Raw genomic sequence first — 18,011 nt, forward strand, 5'->3', positions numbered from 1 at the left:
CGCAGAGATTTTGGACTGTTTCGCAAATACTGGATCCCTCTTTGTCATTCCCTTCCTCTCTTTCTTCCTTCTAGCTCCTGCTCTGAACTTATCAAACTGATATGACTTTCTCATGTTCCTGTTCTGACTTTCTTCCTCTCTCTGCCTACCCTTCTCCTTCCATCCCTTCTGTTTTTGCGATTGTCTCGTCTGCTTCCTTTCGCAACTCTCCTCTCTCCGAAGCTCTTTTCCTCCCTTGCCTTCATTCCCCTTCTACTGTTTTATGACTCGCCTCCATGAGCTTCCCCATTTTCTCTTAAAATTCTCATCCCACTCTTCATTTATTTTTTCCTTCTTTCTCTTTGCTATTGTTGTCTTTGCTCCTCACTTTCACCATCTCTTCCTGCCTTCTCTCCTTCCACCTCTATATATAAACATCTGTTCCTTTGAATCTTTGAATCCAGGCTTCAACCAAGTTCAAGTTCAAGTTCGGCACCAGCCACAAGCAGTCTATTGTTAACAGGTACAGCACATGCAGAAGGTGCTCCAGTGTGAGAGCTGCCAGTGATGGTAACTGTTGAGGTGCTAAGAAGTTCATGCATACCTTCAGCAGTGACCACTGACGGGGTTCATATGGAGGTCTAAATGGTTCAAAGAAGATAAGCATGTCTCTGAAAAATTAGACAGTTAAAAAGTCGCTCTTGAGCTTAAACGGGGAAAAGTGTCCTCAGCTGCACTATATCAGGACGGTGAATTGTTTGAATAATGGCCACATACAACGTCAAGTAACTTCAGATGAGCTAGGTTTCATTGCCAACACAAAAGAGAAACATTTCAGAAACTTGATGTGCTTCCAACATTTTATTTGATCCACCATAGTCTCATTCCTAACCATCAATGGAGTGTTTTTCACAACATGTTCCCAGACTCCAATACCACAGGGATGCTAGCATAGTTCTACGCAAAACAATTGCCAGTTTCCAGAGCCAATGAATCGCTCATAAAGTACTCTGACGTAAAGTTAACGTTTTTCTTTAACACTGTTGCTCAGACATACCTTCTTATTGTTTTCAGACGTTGGACTGACAATGGTCAGCTCTGGTCTACTTGGCTTGGGTTTTGGGGACTCGCAAGAACTAATAAAGTTCATGATGAATAATTCCAAATGTTGTCCTTTCTGTAAGTAAATAGATTGGAGAAATTTGTTATAGAGATGGCTCAAAATAATTATTCAAATATACATCTGTCCAGTTGTTCGGTCCTGGAAAAGACCCACTTTAAATCTGTTCCACATCACAAAACACACAATAATGATGAATGTAGTCTATGGGAAAACCTAAAACTAAGAATATTCAAGATTAAATGGCAAAGAAACCGTGCAGAAAAGGGTGTAGACTATAAAGGAGCATATGGCACTGAGGGTTGCACTAGGAGGCTTATTTATTGCAATACTGATTACAGTTAAGCAATAAAAGAATTACAAAACACAAAGCACATGCTCCAGTATATAAATGCATTTAAACCAAGGTGTATTGGCATACCAGCTAAAGGAAGAATTATTCTGCAGAACAGTACTTGAAGTGTTATTATTACAAATCAGTACAAAAAGTAGATTAACAAACGCTATGCGTTCTCCATGTAAAATGACACTTGACAAATAAAGCACAAAGAAGAAAAGTGTGGGTCTAGGATGGAACACAGTGTGCCATTAAAACCTAATAGCCTGAGGGACATTTACAATCTCTCAGAGATATCAACTGTTCTCAAAGCAGACACGAAACTATAAATGTCATAGGGCAGCAGAAACCTCACATCACTGTGAAGTGTCCTGGAAACCTGTTCGATCAAGAAGCCCCTTTGAGAGTCCTGTCTAAGGCAGGTGGATGAGTTTTCACGCCAGTGGTAACAAAACAGTGAGGCATTCGTGTGACATCTCAGGTGAATTTTAGGAGTGCAAGAACAATTGTTAAAACAATGTATTTGTGCATATCTAGGTAACTCATCACGGTGTTTGTATAAAAGTATGACAATGCAATGGAATTTCTGAAATACTTGAATGTACATATTCATCAGAGAATTTGAAGCATCAATTTATGAACTTAGAAAAATAACTTATTGTAAAGGTGGCATCGAAAATCTCAAACAATCGCCATAGAACTCAGAATGGAAAGGATACAATTGAAGACAAATACATGAATGAACAACTACTCTTTGAAGCAAAAGGGCTGCATTTGAGCAACGGAGGTCCGCACGTGCATACTGATCATGAGCAAAATGAGTATATGTAACAGTGCCAGGGGATATGAAGAGAGACTACGCACTCCCTCGTAGGCTGGTCCTGGTGGAACACTGCGGATAGGGGAAAAATATGTCCCATGCCCACATTTTGTACATCATCGTTCAAGAATGACATTAGCACTGGTGTCCATCAGTTAAAAGAATCACATTTTTATACTGGACCGTTTAAGGTCTATGCAGGTAAACGTGCTTCCTGAATGACTGACATTTGGAGAGTGCAGACAACCTGACTGGGTCACAAAAACGTGGGTGCAAATCTGAAATTTGCATGTGGAAACTTAACAGCCCCTGTTTGCTTCATGGGAGGAGCCATGCATAGCGCTCCACTGCCTTTTGATTAGGTTTGCACTATAGAAATATCATATACATACATACATTCATGGGAGCCAACAAATAGTGAAGAAGCGATCTTGAGCCCTGTTGAACTGGTATGTATGGACAGACAGGCTCCAGAGCATTCACGCTGTCGCACAAGTTACTACTTGTGTTACAATATATCTGTAAGAAACATTAGTTAGTGAAAGTTTCCTTACCTAAGAATATCCCCAGACGTCAGACTGGATCCAGAAAGCTTTTGTCAGCAGTACCCCTGCGCATCAATAGGCATCGTCGTAAGACTCTGCGTGCATCGTTGGAGTCGTATTCACCGAGATGATGTCACTGGAGCTACTTAGATGCGCCCACCTGCGCTGACGTCAGTTCTGTACACAGTTCCGTACACAACTTTCCGCGACAGGAACGCAGAGCCATGTAAGATACTGACCACTGGTGCATAGAAACTAGGCCCGAAAGGATTACCTTAACCCCAGTAATCAGTTTGCAGAACGGGGAGGATGGGTAGGGCGGTAAGGAATCTATCACTAACTAATGTCTCTTACAGATATATCGTTACACAAATAGTAAACTTGTGCATCTGAAAGACACATTAGTGATAGATTTCTTACCTAAAAATATAGATACCCCAGCAATACTAACCCCAGTGGTGGGTCTGCGAAAAAAGATTACACCAGAAAGTCACGGAGAACGGAACGGCCAAAGAAGCCGTCCCTCCGGACATGGCTGTCAAGGCAATAATGCTTTGTAAAGGTGTGCAGTGAAGCCCACGTGGCAGCCTGACAGATATCGTGCAGGGGGACACCACGTCCCAATGCCGTAGTGGCTGCTGTTGCCCTGGTAGAATGGGCGCGCAGCCCCACCGGAGGTTCTTTTTTAGCCATAGAATAACAGGCCTTGATAGGCAAGACGACCAGCGGGAGATAGTCCTCTTGTGAACCGCCCGGCCTTTCTTGGCGCCTGCGTAGCCAACAAAGAGCTGGTCATCCACCCGGAATGCTTGTGTGGAATTCAGGTAAAAGGAGAGCGTACGTTTTGGGTCCAGATGCTGGAGCCTCTCTTCCTCTTTGCAAGGATGCGGAGGCGGAAAGTAAGTGGGCAAGGTGATGGTCTGCCCGATGTGGAAGGCAGTGACGGCAGTGACAACCTCTGGCAAGAAGGAAGGACGAGTTCGAAGCACAACCTTGTTCGGATGAACCGACAGAAAAGGAGGCTTACAGGAAATAGCCTGAAGCACACTCACTCTCCTGGCAGAGGTGATAGCCACCAGGAAGGCAGTTTTCGAAGATGTAAGGAACAATTGTGAAGCGGCTCAAAGGGAGCGCACATGAGATAGGTCAAAACAAGATTCAAGTCCCACTGAGGCATTATGAAAGGAACAGGAGGGAACATATGCGTAATGATTTTTAAGAATCTCTGTATAACAGGGGACTTGAAAAGAGAAGGCTGATCTGGAAGCCTCAGAAAGGCTGAAATGGCCGAAAGGTAGCCCTTGATAGTGGCCAGAGCAGAGCCCTGCCGGGCCAGAGAAAGAAGGAACAAAAGGACCTCAGAAAGAGGGACAAAAAGGGGATCCACAGTCTTGGCTGTGCACCATGCCACAAATTTGTTCCACCTGCAGGCATATACTGATTCAGTGGAGGGACGCCTGGCTGCCAGAATGACATCACAGACTTCGGGAGGCAAGTCAAATGGAATCAACTGTCGCCGCGCAATCTCCATGCATGTAGGTGGAAGCTGGGCAGGCTCGGGTGGAGAACCGTCCCCTTCTGCTGCGACAGAAGATCCTCCCGCAGAGGCAGTTGGATCAGGGGATCCAGGCTCATACTGAGTAGCTCGGGATACCAAACTCTTCGAGCCCAGTTCGGCGCTACAAGGATGACTTGGGTCCGGTCGCATCTGATCTTCTTCAGAACTCTGGGCAGAAGTGGTATAGGTGGAAAGACATACAACAGACCGTAACTCCACTCACGACGAAAAGCGTTGCCGAGCGAGTGCCGCCTTGGAAATTCCAACGCGCAGAACTGATGACATTGCGCGTTCTCTTCGGTGGCGAATAGATCTAACCAAGGCTCTCCCCACTGTTGAAAGAGACCTTGCGCCACCTCCACGTGAAGACGCCATTCGTGATCCATCAGACAACGGCGGCTGAGTTCGTCCGCCCTGGCGTTCAAAGAACCTGCCAGGTGTTGAACTGTCAAGAAAATACCTTGATGTTCCAGCCATGTCCAGAGCCGTAGAGCCTCTTGACATAGGGTCCACGACCCCACACGCCCTGTTTGTTGCAATACCACATGGCAGTGGTGTTGTCCGTGAACACCCGCACTACCTTCCCCCTGACAGAGAGGAGGAATGCCTTCAGTGCAGAAGAATCGCCCGAAGCTCCAGAAGGTTGATATGGAGCCGGGAATCCGCTGGAGACCAGAGGCCTCTGATCTCCGCCTCTCCCATGTGGCCGCCCCATCCCTGGAGGGACACATTTGTCACCACTGTGTGCTCCGGTTGGGGAAGGGAGAGGGATCTGTCGCTGACCCAATGCTGATCCGTGAGCCACCACTGCCATTGTTGTGCAGCGCCCTCCGGGATCTGGACGTAATCTGACAGGTTTCCCTGATGCTGCGCCTACTGGAACTTCAGGTCCCACTGCAGAGCCCGCATATGCCACCTGGCAAGGGTGGTCAGCACGATGCATGAGGCCATGAGTCCCAGCAGCCTCAAGGTCTTCCTGACTGAAACCCAGGACAAGGGCTGAAAGATCTGAATCATAGCCTGAATGTCCTGGACTCGCTGTTCGGGAGGATAAACCCGAAACTGCGCCATGTCCCGAACCGCTCAGATGAAGAGGAGCTTCTGAGAGAAAACCAGGTGCGACTTCGGCACGTTGATAGAAAATCCCAGCAAATGCAGGAGGTCGACCGTAGTTGGAGGTGAGAGACAAATGTCTGAGGTGAGCTCGCCTTGAACAACCAGTCGTCAAGATAGGGGAAGACTGAAACCCCTAATCTGCGCAGATAAGTTGCGACCACCACCATCACCTTCGTGAACACCCGAGGGGCGCGGGTAAGGCCAAAGGGGAGTACGGTGAACTGAAAATGCTCCTGGCCCACCGTGAATCGTAGGTAACGCCGATGGGCCGGCAGGACGGTAATATGAAAATAAGCACCCTGCAGGTCCAGTGCCACCATCCAGTCTTGTGAGTCGAGAGCAGACAAGACCTGAGCCAGAGTGAGCATCTTGAACTTCTCCTTCCGGAGGAAGTGATTGAAGTTCCGAAGGTCTAAGATGGGACGTAGACCCTTGCCCTTCTTTTGAACCAAGAATTAGTGGGAGTAACAACCACAACCTACTTCCGGCGTCGGAACGCGCTCAATGGCCTCCTAGGCCAAGAGGGCCACGACTTCCTGTTGGAGAAGTGCCAAATGATCCCTCGACATGCGGTCGAACTGCGGTGGCATGGTTGGGGGGGGTTAGACTCGAAGGGGAGGGGGTAGCCCGTTCGAACAATCACCAGAACCCACCTGTCTGATGTAATGGTGCGCCAGTGGGGGAGGTGATGACTAATCCTGCCCCCCACTGGCGTCTGGTGGGCCTAAAACACCGGACTAGGAAGGTGTGGAGGCACTGGCAGCAGGGGTGTTGGTGGACTGACCCGCACACTGGCCTCGTGACCCGCCTCTGCGAGCCCCACATCCGCAGCTGCGCTGGGACTGTTGCTGTGCAGGCTTGTTCTGAAAGGAACGTGTTTGCACGCCTCTTCCGGAGCTTCGAAAGGAACGAAAGTTGGAAGTGGAAGGCGTATGTGCGGCCGAAAGACCTAAGGACTTGGCCGTGGCCCGAGAGTACTTAAAACGCTCCAATGTGGAATCCCCTTTATCACCAAAGAGGCGGGTGCCATCGAAGTGCATGTCCATCAAAGTATTCTGAACATCTGCAGAAAAGCCAGTCGTTCTCAACCAGGCATGATGACTTAGCCGCACCGCTGTGGAAATCGCCCTACCCAGCGAATCAGCGATATCAAGCCCACAATGTATAGTGAACTTGGCCGCATCTCTCCCCTATATAAGAGCTCGGGAGAGAACTGTCCGAGCCTCCTCAGGACACTGAGGTAGCACCTGCTCAACTGCATCCCATACAGAATGGGAATAGCTGCCTAAGAGACAGGCAGTGTTCACAGACCGCAGTCCAGAACTTGTGGAAGAATAAATCTTCTTGCCAAACTGCTCCAATTTCTTGGATTCCTTGTCTGGTGGAACAGAAGGAAACACACTTGGGGACGTGGAGGCCTGAACCACCAAACTTTCAGGTGTGGGGTGCTGGGTGAGGAAGGCAGGGTCGGCCGGAGCCAGGCGATGATGTCGACCCACACCCTTATCCACAGGGACCAAGTCCCCAAAAGCACATCAGAAAGTGCCTCATTAAACGGCAACAGCGGTTCTGTAGAAGATGAAGCTGGCCGAAGCACTTCAGTCAGTAGGTTGGTCCTGACAGCCACTGTAGGGAGCTCAAGGTCAAGAGCTTCGGCCACCCTACGTAGCACCCTGGAAAAGGAACCACTCTCCTCCATAGTAGCTGAAAGAGATGGTGAACCAGGCGCCGGAGTGTAATCCGGGCCATCGCCTTCCGCCTCCTCATCCCAGTCGGGGACGGACTCACACTGTGCTGCGAGAGGGTCTTCAAACCCTTTCCAATCCTCCCCTTCCTGCACGAGGGGACGAGGACGTGGGTGAACAAAAGGGTAAAAGTCCCCCATTGGCTTTGGTTTCGGCGCCGGAAGACATCCCTCCTGCACCGTGCCGACGTCGGAAAAGAAGTCGACGCCGGTGTCGGTCGTTGTTTACTTTGATGTCAGTGGGGGCCGTACGGGTCCACGGGCAAGAACGGGGAGCCCTGGCCAGAGCCATGGAGGCCTCTGGGTGTCAACGATGTCAGGGCCGGAGCCGGCGATGTCGAGGAACGCAGAACTGTGGGGCCTGCGGGCCGAAGATACGTGCAATTGCAGACACAAACTCTTGCAGCTTGGCTGGAGTCGCCAATGGACCCGGAAAAGTTGGGTAAGCCAACGGTAACTGCTCAAGCTCAGTCGGAGCCACAGGGACCTCGACCTCCCACAAGACCGGGACCTGGAACGACGTGGGGCTGACTCCTGAGCCTCCAGCAACTTTCGGGACCGCTCCTGCAAAGTTTTCGGGGCCATGGCTCGGCAATGGTAACACGACTCGGTGTCATGGTCACGCCCCAGACAGAAGAGACACTCACAGTGCGGGTCCGTCAGCGACATTGTGCGTGGACAGGCCTTGCAAAGCTTGAAACCGGGCATCCCTATGCACCAGGAGTAAGTTTACTCACAATTTAATCAAACAAACACTTTAGTCACCAAGTTGGCGGGGTACCGCTCTCTCCGGATCTACGCTTGCTGTCGCAGAAAAAGAAAGAACTGACGTCATTGCGCGTGGGCGCGTCTAAGTAGCTCCAGTGACATCATCTCGGCGAATACAATGCCAACGACGCACGCGGAGCCGTAAGACGACGCCTATCGACGCGCAGGAGTACTACTAACGAAAGCTTTCCGGATCCTGTCTGACGTCTGGGGATATTCTAAGGTAAGGAATCTATCACTAACGTGTCTCTTTCAGATATACCGGTTTCCCCAGTTTTCATCATGCAGATCCCTTTTATGAATTGGTAATGTAGGGAAAATGCCTATTGATAAAGCAAGACTGTAGTTTTGTAAATTCCCCCTGATCTGTATTATAACAAACTTAGGCAAAACTATAGCGACAAAGCAAAATGAGTTTGATACGCATTTAAGGACTGTTTAAAAAAATACACCCAGAAACACTACATCAACAAAGTATGAATTAAACTTGAAATAACCACCTTAGCTTCAAAACTATCCATGTCAAACCTATTAAAGTGGCTTATAGAACTGTACAATGAGCATATACAATAGGCATGCACAGAGATATAACAACTGTAAACAGGCATTGGCAAAGCCAAGAGGTTGGGTTTGCATTTTGAGTCCTAAACAAAACATTTAAATAAAATAAAAAAGCTTGGTGCGGTGAAAATACAAAATAAGTGATCACATTCGGAATGTAATATTTCTATGCGATAAGGAATTTAATGTGTGATGATTCAGCATACTTTTAATATGTAAAATAGTCCCTCATGAATTACAGCGCATGCACTAACTAGAAGGTGAAATGTTATACAAAACAGCCAAAAGCATGAGGTGAGAAAGATCCTTTATTGAGGAAAATCCCACTCCATGAATTGGTAACAATAGGCACTGCATCTGAGCTGTCGAAGTCAGACCTAAAAAAACACATTAACCTCCCAAACTGATGTAGAAAAACTTAAGCTAATAAAATACAATTTCCATTCTCTCAAGACAACTGTAAATGAGAGAAATTTAAAGACATAACATTGGTTACTGTTTTTACCACAGAAAGTATCAGATGCAGAGTGAACCATATCAAACACTTCCAGGAAGAAAAAAATAAGGCAGAAGAATATTTTATCTTTAAAAAAAACACAATAAAAAAAACAAGCATTGACATAGTCAAAACGTCTCGCCTTTGTGTCCTTATAAGTGTTTAGCCATCCATCACATTTTCTTGGTGCTGATCCGGCAGGGATTGAAGAGATGTACAATTACTACACACGGGGCAATGCAGTCTGATTCAGGAATACATGCTTGCCTCAGAAAACATTAATGGACCCATTCCGAGGTGTTTTAACGCACATACAGTAAGACAAGTGCCTCGATGAAAGTCAACAAAAGACGCACAATTGATGGACGGAATGCAGAACAAATCGAAACATTCGCCCCCCCCCCCCCCAGTAAAGAGATCTGGGATAAATCCTTCATTCTTTTGCTCACCTTGCCGCCCCAGTTTAGACCTGGCCATATGAAAATCAGTCTTGACCCTGTGCCTAATTATTAAACCCAATATTTCTTGAATTATCTACAAGAGGTCAACACAAATTACTTCTTAACTTTGCAAATTATGGTAAATATGCAAAATAAAACCAAACGAAATAGTGCCTCATGGATCTAAGCAAAGACAAGATGGAAGCAACTGGCAAAAAACACTTTGCCACTCCAACTTCTGAAGAAATCTTTGCTACAGAAAAAATACTTAAATTGATTTAAACAAAACTTAGCATGAAAGTACAACTTTACTTAAGGAGTGTCTTCGCTTGGTTTTAGTGTAAATCCATTTGAGATGCTTGTGTTACAAAAATATTGGGTGGGTTTGAAAGCGTTAAAAGTTTTTCATGCCTGCTACTATGTGGTTGTAGTTAGGTCAGAGTTTGCATAGGAAGAGCTTTTTCTGTTTTGCCAATAACATGGACATTTTTGCACTGATCTGTCACGCAGGGACCAAGAAAAAAGTGAAGTAGTGGGTTCCAAAATGTCTATTTCCTGTGGTAATTTAGATAGAAACTTTGCTCTGCGATAAAGGTAAAAATGGCAGAATCAAATTCGAAAGAAAGAAAGAAAGTTAGAAATTTAATCAGCAAGCATGCTTTTTGAGGTTTGGTGGTAAACTATTCTGCCATTTTAAAGGAATTTGCATTTAAAGAGTTGCTGGGGTTGGGCATAAAAAGTGAGATATTGCTGGACTGTTGGAGCCATTGGAGACCCAAGATCCCGAATATAACAATGAAGAAAATAAGTTACATACGTGTAACTACGGTTATCCAGTATTGATATCTTTCATAGATTCACATGCCTGAATCATTCGTCGAGATGGGAGTCCCACGGTAAAATATTCAAGCAGTGCCTTAAATACTCCATAGACTATATTGGTCGAAGGCCATCTAAACATTAGCCTATCTATGTCTATTTTTTTAAAACCGACCAAATGTTGGCATCCAGCCAATCAGCTGTTAGCACCCTCTAGAAGATTCTCAGCACAGGCAAATTCTCTTCAGATTTTCTAAGCATAAGTGGGAAGTAAGGATCCCAAAATTAATGAGAACTGCCTCCATGGGGAGGAGGGTGGGTTACATGTGAATACTACAGTACCGTAGCTACAGGTAAGTAACTTATTTTCTTATCCAGTATTGGGGTATCTGTCATAGATTCACATGCCTGAATCAGAATAGCAAGCAGTGCACAAAAGTGCTTCAATTTTTATGTTTCAATTCTAAATTCTACTGCTGGGTGTAGTCCAAGGTTGTGGGTGTAAGGCTATGCGTAGTTGACCGTACGAGTCAAAGGCATGTATGAGGATGAAATTGAATAGATTCAATGATTTAGTATTTGAATTGGAACTAGGTTGTTGTCTATTTGGTTGAGGAATGCTGGATAAAGTCTGGGAGGTATTTCATCTTAGAGACATGCTGGTGGGTGAAGAAGTGATGCTGCAAGGGTGTACTAGAACCTGGTGCAAGGAGATGAGCCCCTCCGCTGGCTGATTGGGTTTTTAGACAGACTTCCTTTTGTCTCTCCTTTTTGTCTCTTCCCTTATCCTCCCTTTCTCACCTCCCCTGCCCTCTCCACTACTTTTCTCTCTCCTCTCCTAATGTACTGCCTATTTTTTTTATTTATTGTGTAATTGTTGATCTTTTTCTGTTACATTGTTGATTCTCATGTAAAGCGCTCTGATACCTTTGGGTCTAGCCAGCGCTATATAAAACTCTTTAAATAAATAAATACCATAAACTGTACTGTCGTTAACGGAAGGTAGAAGACATGTAACTTTAAACTCCCAATGATATAGACATATATCAGTAACATTTCTAATAATTATCCACTATCCTGTATAAAATGTACGCACTAAAACGTTCTAGCAGAATAACATTTTAACACCACTAAGGCAGAGGTAAATCTTCAAAGATACACAACAATTCACATAGTAATAAAATTAGTCAAATACAGTTACATAATCGTTTGTCTATACATCTTCAGACATACCTCTACCTTGATTTAAATAAAGAAAGAGTTCCTCTTATTTCAAACAACGAGGCTGAATTTAACTGAAGAGATGACACAGTACCACTTGGCCAACAGCTGCATCCACTCATTGCATAGATTGCAGACAGTAATTTTTCATAAAAGTGTGGACATTCTTCCATGTCGCAGCACAGCATATCTTGTCCAATGTCAATCCAGCAAAAAAAGCTGCTGATGTAGAAACTGTTCTTGTGGAGTGTGCTTTAGTCCTTTTTGTCAGAGGTTTGTTAGTCTTTTCGTGACAGAACTGGAGCGAGGAAGAGACCCACCTGGCGACCTTGGCCTTAGTTATTGCTGTTCCTTGTTTATTTGTCTATAAGCGACCAGGAGCTGAACTGTTTTCCTTATCTCCTTTGCCGTGCCTAGGTAGAATGTTAAGCATCTCTTAATATCAAACGCAAGTAACGCCCGTTCTGCTGGACTAGATGGGTTCAGAAAGAAAGATTGTAACATCACCGGCTCGTTGAGGTGACACTGTGTTGGTACCTTTAGAATAAAAGTCAGGTTCGTCCATAGAGTTACATAGTTTTCAGTGAAATGTAGAAAAGGTTCCTGGACTATAAAGGCGTGTATTTTGCTAACTCTCCTTGCAGATGTAAGAGCTATTAAGAGGGATACCTTCCATGTGAGAAACGTAAGCTCTGCTTTGTGAATTGGTTCAAACGGTTGTCTCATCAACTGCGCCAGGACCAAATTAAGCGCCGATTCTGGAGGAGGTGCACGCACCGGGGGAAATGCTCGGAAAAGACCTTTCATGGCTGCTATATAAGACTTGATGCACAGAGGGAATGAGCTGGATGAGATTTCCTGTAACAGGAAATTGCAGCCGGGTGTACGTTCACTGAAGAGAAAGTGAGACCTGATTTAGCCAGAGAGCGGAGATACAGCAAAATCTGCTCAGCAGGAGAATGAAGTGGGTGAACGTTATTTTGTTCGCCCCAGAAACAGAACAGAAACAGACAACAGACTTCCGATGTCACCTTGGTTAGTGCCCTGGGAATTAACAGAATAGGGGAAAAGCGTAGGCATCTATTCCGGACCATCGCATTAAAAGGGCATTCCCCTTGACCCTAGTAGAGGGAATCTGCTGGCATAGTACTGGCATTTGGTCCATCGCTGGTTTCCCCATTTTCGAAATCCTTTGTCCAGCTGGGACTGTTCGAGCTCCCACTCGTGACAACTGGTCTGAGACCTGCTTAATGTGTCTGCTAGGGTATTGTGCAGACCTCTGACATGCTTGACCTTTAACGAGATCCCATGGTGTATCATCCATTCCCATAATTCCTGCTCTTCGAGATAGCCTATTGGATCTTGTTCGTCTTTATTTGTTGACATGGTACATACTGGTAGTATTGTCCGTACGAACCAACACAGAGGAGCCTGCTATTCTCGGCAGGAAAGCTTGAAGGGATAGGAATATGGCTTTGAGTTCTAAACTGATAAGGTGCTTATTTCGCTGCGCCAACCCTTTTTCCCCAAACTTGCAAGTCCTGTAGATGACCTCCCCAGCCCTCCATGGAGGCGTCAGTTGTTAAAATGAAATCTGGGGTGCTCTGTAGGAAAGTAAGGCCCTGTACGAGATTTGTTGCCAGAAACCACCACTGTAATGCTCTTACCATCCGTGCTGTGATTTGAATTACATCTTCGAAGGATCCTGAAGCTTGTTGCCACGGTTTTTGCAGTTCTGCTTGAAGAGACCTCATCTTCAGCCTGGCTAGAGGCACCAGATTTATCGCTGAAGAGCACATCCCCAGGAGGGACTTGTAAATCCGCACAGAAACTGACTCTTTTTTTAATATGGTCTTTGCAAGCATTTGCAGACGTAGCCGTCTTTCCTGAGATAAGAACGCTTTGCACTGGATGGTGTCTATGGATGCTATCAGAAAAGATATTACTTGAGCTGGAGGTAACACCGATTTTTCCTTGTTTAGGGTGAGCCCAAACGTACTGAACATATGAAGGCAAGTTATCGTTGCCCGATTGGCCTCCAACGTACTGAACATATGAAGGCAAGTTTTCGTTGCCAGATCGACCTTCTGCGCCATTGCTGCTTTGAGCAGCCAATCGTCGAAGTGCGGAAATACTTGAAATCCCTGAGACCGCAGGGTCACCGCTACTGGTGCCAGGCATTTGGTGTAGATCCGTGGCTTTGATTTGAGGCGAATGGGAGCACTTTGAATTGATAGTGGGTACCAGCCACCGTGAATCTTAAGAATTTCTGATATTTCGGATGGTTTGGGATATGAAAATATGCGTCTTCCATGTCGAGCAAAGTCATGAAATCTTCTTTGTTTAAGCAGCCCAGGATATCGGAGAGCGTTACCATCCTGAAGGTGTTTCTTGAGAAACTTGTTGAGATTCCTTAAGTCCAGAATCGGTCTACATTCCCCTGTATTCTTTTTTATTAGGGAAAACAGAGAATAAAAACCTTTTCCCTTTTTGAGCAAATGGTACTTTCTCTTTCGCTTCTTTGACAAGCATGGTCAAGACTTCCTTTTGTGATAAGTAAAGACGAGGGGAGGGGGACCCATTGGTGGAATGGTTGGTAGCTACTGAAGTAATTATAGAGTGTGACTGTTGGTGACAAGGTCCAACACCCAGCGATCTGATGTTATTTCGCGCCACCGTTGTACATGACTGGAAATTTTCACACTCACGTGCAGGAAGGGAAGAGGAGCTGGTACCCTGACATGATCAGTGTTTTCTGCCTGAATCACGGCCTTGTTGGGGAGTTCGCTTGCAGCCTCCCTGGTGAGAGAAACCAGCTATAGATGGTTGGCGATAAGATGGAGAGTTATAAGATTGCCGATAATGAGATTGATATGGCTGATATTGTTGAGCCCTCTGGTATCCTCCTTTGTAAGTGGTGAATCCTCGCTTTCTAGCACTTCTGAATGTACTGCAGAGCGCCCAACGACTCTGCGGTGTATGTATCATTTTTAATTGCCAATGTTGCTTCAACTATGTGTTTTCCAAAGAGTGATCCATCATCAAAAGCCATACCTAAAACCTTTGCTTGTACCTCAGGTCTAAAGGTGGTTGCTTTTAACCATCCTTGACATTGAAGCGTAGCGGCTCTTGCTAGCTGTCTACAACCAGTATTGACTATGTTGAGGGCACAGTCAATTGTCTCGGAAGCTGCACGCTCACCTTCAGCAGTATCTTGCGTGCTTCTTGTCTGTTTTCTTCAGGAATTAGGTCTATTAGCCATGCCTTGTCAGACCACATCTGGCGATCATAGCGGCCGTTAATGGCTAGAGCATTCGCTGTTCTTATTGTCACAGCTGCCATTGAAGAAAATATTTTACCTAGAATGTCCATTCTGCGCCCTTCCTTATCCGGGGAGTAGCAATCGGGGTAGCAGGGTTCTTAGATAGCCTATGTGTACCCTGAGAGATGATCGAATCTGGCTTAGGATGTCCAATAAGGCAAGATGGAGAGTTATCCGGAGCCCTAGACGTCTTCTCCATAAGAGGCAGTACTGGTAGTATGGACGCTGGTGTTTTCATTAGCCTGATGCCCTCCTGCCAGATATGGTCAATAATAGGTATGGAGTGTACTCATTTCTTTCTGTCTTCCTTGTAGTCATATAGGAAACTTTCAGTTTGCTTTACTGCAATAGGCAAATGAAACCTGCTGGCTGCCCTCTGTATTAAGTTATGAAACCCCCCGATATCTTCCAGGGGAAAGTCTGACGGTAGGTGTGAAGGAGAGGGTGGTGTTGGAATAACGTAGTCATCCCAATGGTCAGGAGCAGATACTGGATCTGGCAGCTCACCTTCCTCTATATCTTCTAATGAGGAGGAATTGTTCTGTGCTCCAGGGTCGACTCCTCCTGGGCCCAGCATATTCATAGGTGTACTCGGAGGTTGAGGACCTGGTGTAACTGAATTTTCCACTTGAGATACCCGTTTCTCTGATTGATGTTGCTGCGGAAGCAACCTTTGTCTATAATCCACCAACATGGCTTGCAGATCCTCAATCAACGATGGTGGCAGATGTGCCATGTCCCTGGGGCATGGTTCTGGTTAAAAGTTATAATGATACTATGACGTGGACCCATATACCCTTGCTTGTAATATTGCACCTCTTCCTGATAATCTTCATCCTTCTCGTCATCCTCTTGACAGTTCACATGGATCTCAGATGGGCTGTGAGCGACCCCATAGAGGCCATCATCATCATCATCCTCTTCTTCTACATCACCGTCCAACAGATGCGACGGAAGCAAAGGTGATAATTTGCTATACTCCTGCATGGACGACTGTAAGATTGTCTTGGGTACTCTGATGACCTGAGTAATCCTCTTCGACTGAGTTGACGACGGTGCAGAAACTATGGGGAAGAAACGCGTTACTTACCTGTAACAGCAGTTATCCAGTATTGGTGTCTTTCATAGATTCACATGCCTGAATCATTCCCCGTCATCGAGACGGGAGCCTCCGGTACATAGAAAAGTAATGTCCTATAGACATACATAGAGAAAAAGAGTAGTCAGCAATACATTATGCACATTTCTGATGTAATCATGCTATAGAGTCATTTTAGATAATACACATATTACCATGCGACTTTGAAACATTAGCATACATCAATATATCATAACAGCTAGAGATGTGCATACCAGGATGGCGGGATGTTGGAAGGCTCACCTCACTGGAATAGATGGCGAAGCACCGCCTGGCCCACTGCTGCATCCTTCATAAGTTCAGCATCCAGGCAGTAGTGTCTGGAGAAGGTGTGCGGTGACTTCCACGTCGCCGCTCTACATATGTCCAAAATCGGGACTCCAGCGAACAGCGCTGCTGATGTGGACATCGCTCTGGTGGAATGCGCTTTAACATTAGCACTCAAAGGCCGTCCGGCCCTGTCATTGCAGAATGCTATTGCTGAGGAGATCCACCTTGAGATGCTCTGTTTCGTTAGAGGCATACCGATCCTTGGCCTACTGTAGGCCACAAATAGCTGTGATGACTTCCTGAAGCTCTTTGTCTTGTCTATGTAAAACTTTAGACACCTTTTGAGGTCCAAGGAGTGTAGCGTCCTTTCTGCTGCGGTGGTAGGGTTTGCAAAGAAGGAACGTAGAACCATCGGTTCATTAAGGTGAAAGTCTGAAGGCACTTTCGGTATGAACTTGGGATTTGTCCTCAGCACCACCCTGTCCTGTTTGAACTGCATGAAGGGTTCCTGAATGGATAGAGCCTGTAGCTCGCTGACTCTCCTGGCAGATGTTAGAGCGAGCAGCAGAGCCGTCTTCCATGAGATGTACTTGATGGATGCTCGATGAATGGGCTCAAAAGGGTGCTTCATGAGTTGGTTGAGGACTAAATTGAGGTGCCATGTCGATGGGACCCTTCTAGGTCTTGGGAAGGATCTATATAGTCCCTTTAGGAACTGCTTGATAAGTCTATTGGACCAAAGAGACGGTCCCTTGTAAGTCCTGGTGAATCGTGAAATGGCCGCCAAATGCACCTTTATGGATGCGTGCGCCAATCCTGACTGTGCCAAGTGCAGAAGATATGGCAATATCTGTTCGGGTGTGATATGGAGTGGTCTCAGGCCTTTCTCTAAACACCATATGCAGAATCGTTTCCATTTTAGAGAGTACATTTTGTTGGTACTGTCCGCTCTTGCTTTTGCCAGCACGTCCCTGCATTCCTGCGGGATGTTTAGATGACAGAACTCTCTGTGCTCAGGAGCCAGGCCGATAACCTGAGCGATTGCAGGTTCAGGTGTTGCACCTGCCCGTTGGACATTGTCAGCAGGTTCGGGTGCTGCTTCAGACGAATTGGTGTCCTGATGGAGAGGCGATGAAGATCCGAGAACCAGTGCTGCCTCGGCCAGAACGGGGCAATTAGGATCAGGGTACAAGGCTCCGCCTTCATCTTCCTGAGAACCCTGGGAATCATCGGAAATGGTGGAAAAGCGTACGCAAATACGCTGAACCAACCGATGGAAAAAGCATTTCCGAGTGACCTTGGTTGGGGACGCCAGCTTGCGTAGTTTGGGCATTTGGCGTTCTCCTTGGTGGCAAACAGGTCGATTCCTGGGACTCCCCATTCTGAGAATATGTGATCCAGTGTACTCTTGTCGAGCTCCCATTCGTGGGAGAGGGATTTCTGTCTGCCTAGGGCGTCCGCAATGGTGTTGTCCTTGCCCGGGACATAGTCCACCCTGAGCGTGATCCCATGGAGTACAAGCCAGTTCCAGACCTTTTGCGATTCGCGTGATAGAGTGAGCGAACGCGTTCCTCCCTGTTTGTTGAGATGGTGCATCGTCGTGGTGTTGTCCGTTCTGACGATCGCCTGGGAGTTCTGGATGCGTGGTAAAAAGGCTTGTAGTGCCAGATACACAGCCCTCAGTTCCAGAAGATTGATATGGAGTTGCTACTCCTGATTTGTCCATTTGCCGCTTATTTGGAGGTCCTGGAGGACAG

The 18,011-nt window shown here is 46.3% G+C and overlaps 1 protein-coding gene across 12 annotated transcripts in view; it reads right to left on the reverse strand.

The window, feature by feature from the left end:
• Positions 1–18,011, reverse strand: part of SNX14 (sorting nexin 14) — a 1,106,650-nt gene that overhangs the window by 152,390 nt on the left and 936,249 nt on the right. For all 12 annotated transcript variants that reach the window (XM_086926583.1, XM_086926582.1, XM_086926579.1 and 9 more), the window contains one exon: positions 1,037–1,156. In XM_086926583.1, coding sequence (XP_086782709.1) covers positions 1,037–1,156 — 120 coding nt within the window. The remainder of the gene's footprint in view (positions 1–1,036; positions 1,157–18,011) is intronic.

The sequence above is a fragment of the Lissotriton vulgaris genome, chromosome 6 (assembly GCF_964263255.1).
Source record: "Lissotriton vulgaris chromosome 6, aLisVul1.2, whole genome shotgun sequence".
Classification (NCBI taxonomy): domain Eukaryota; kingdom Metazoa; phylum Chordata; class Amphibia; order Caudata; family Salamandridae; genus Lissotriton; species Lissotriton vulgaris.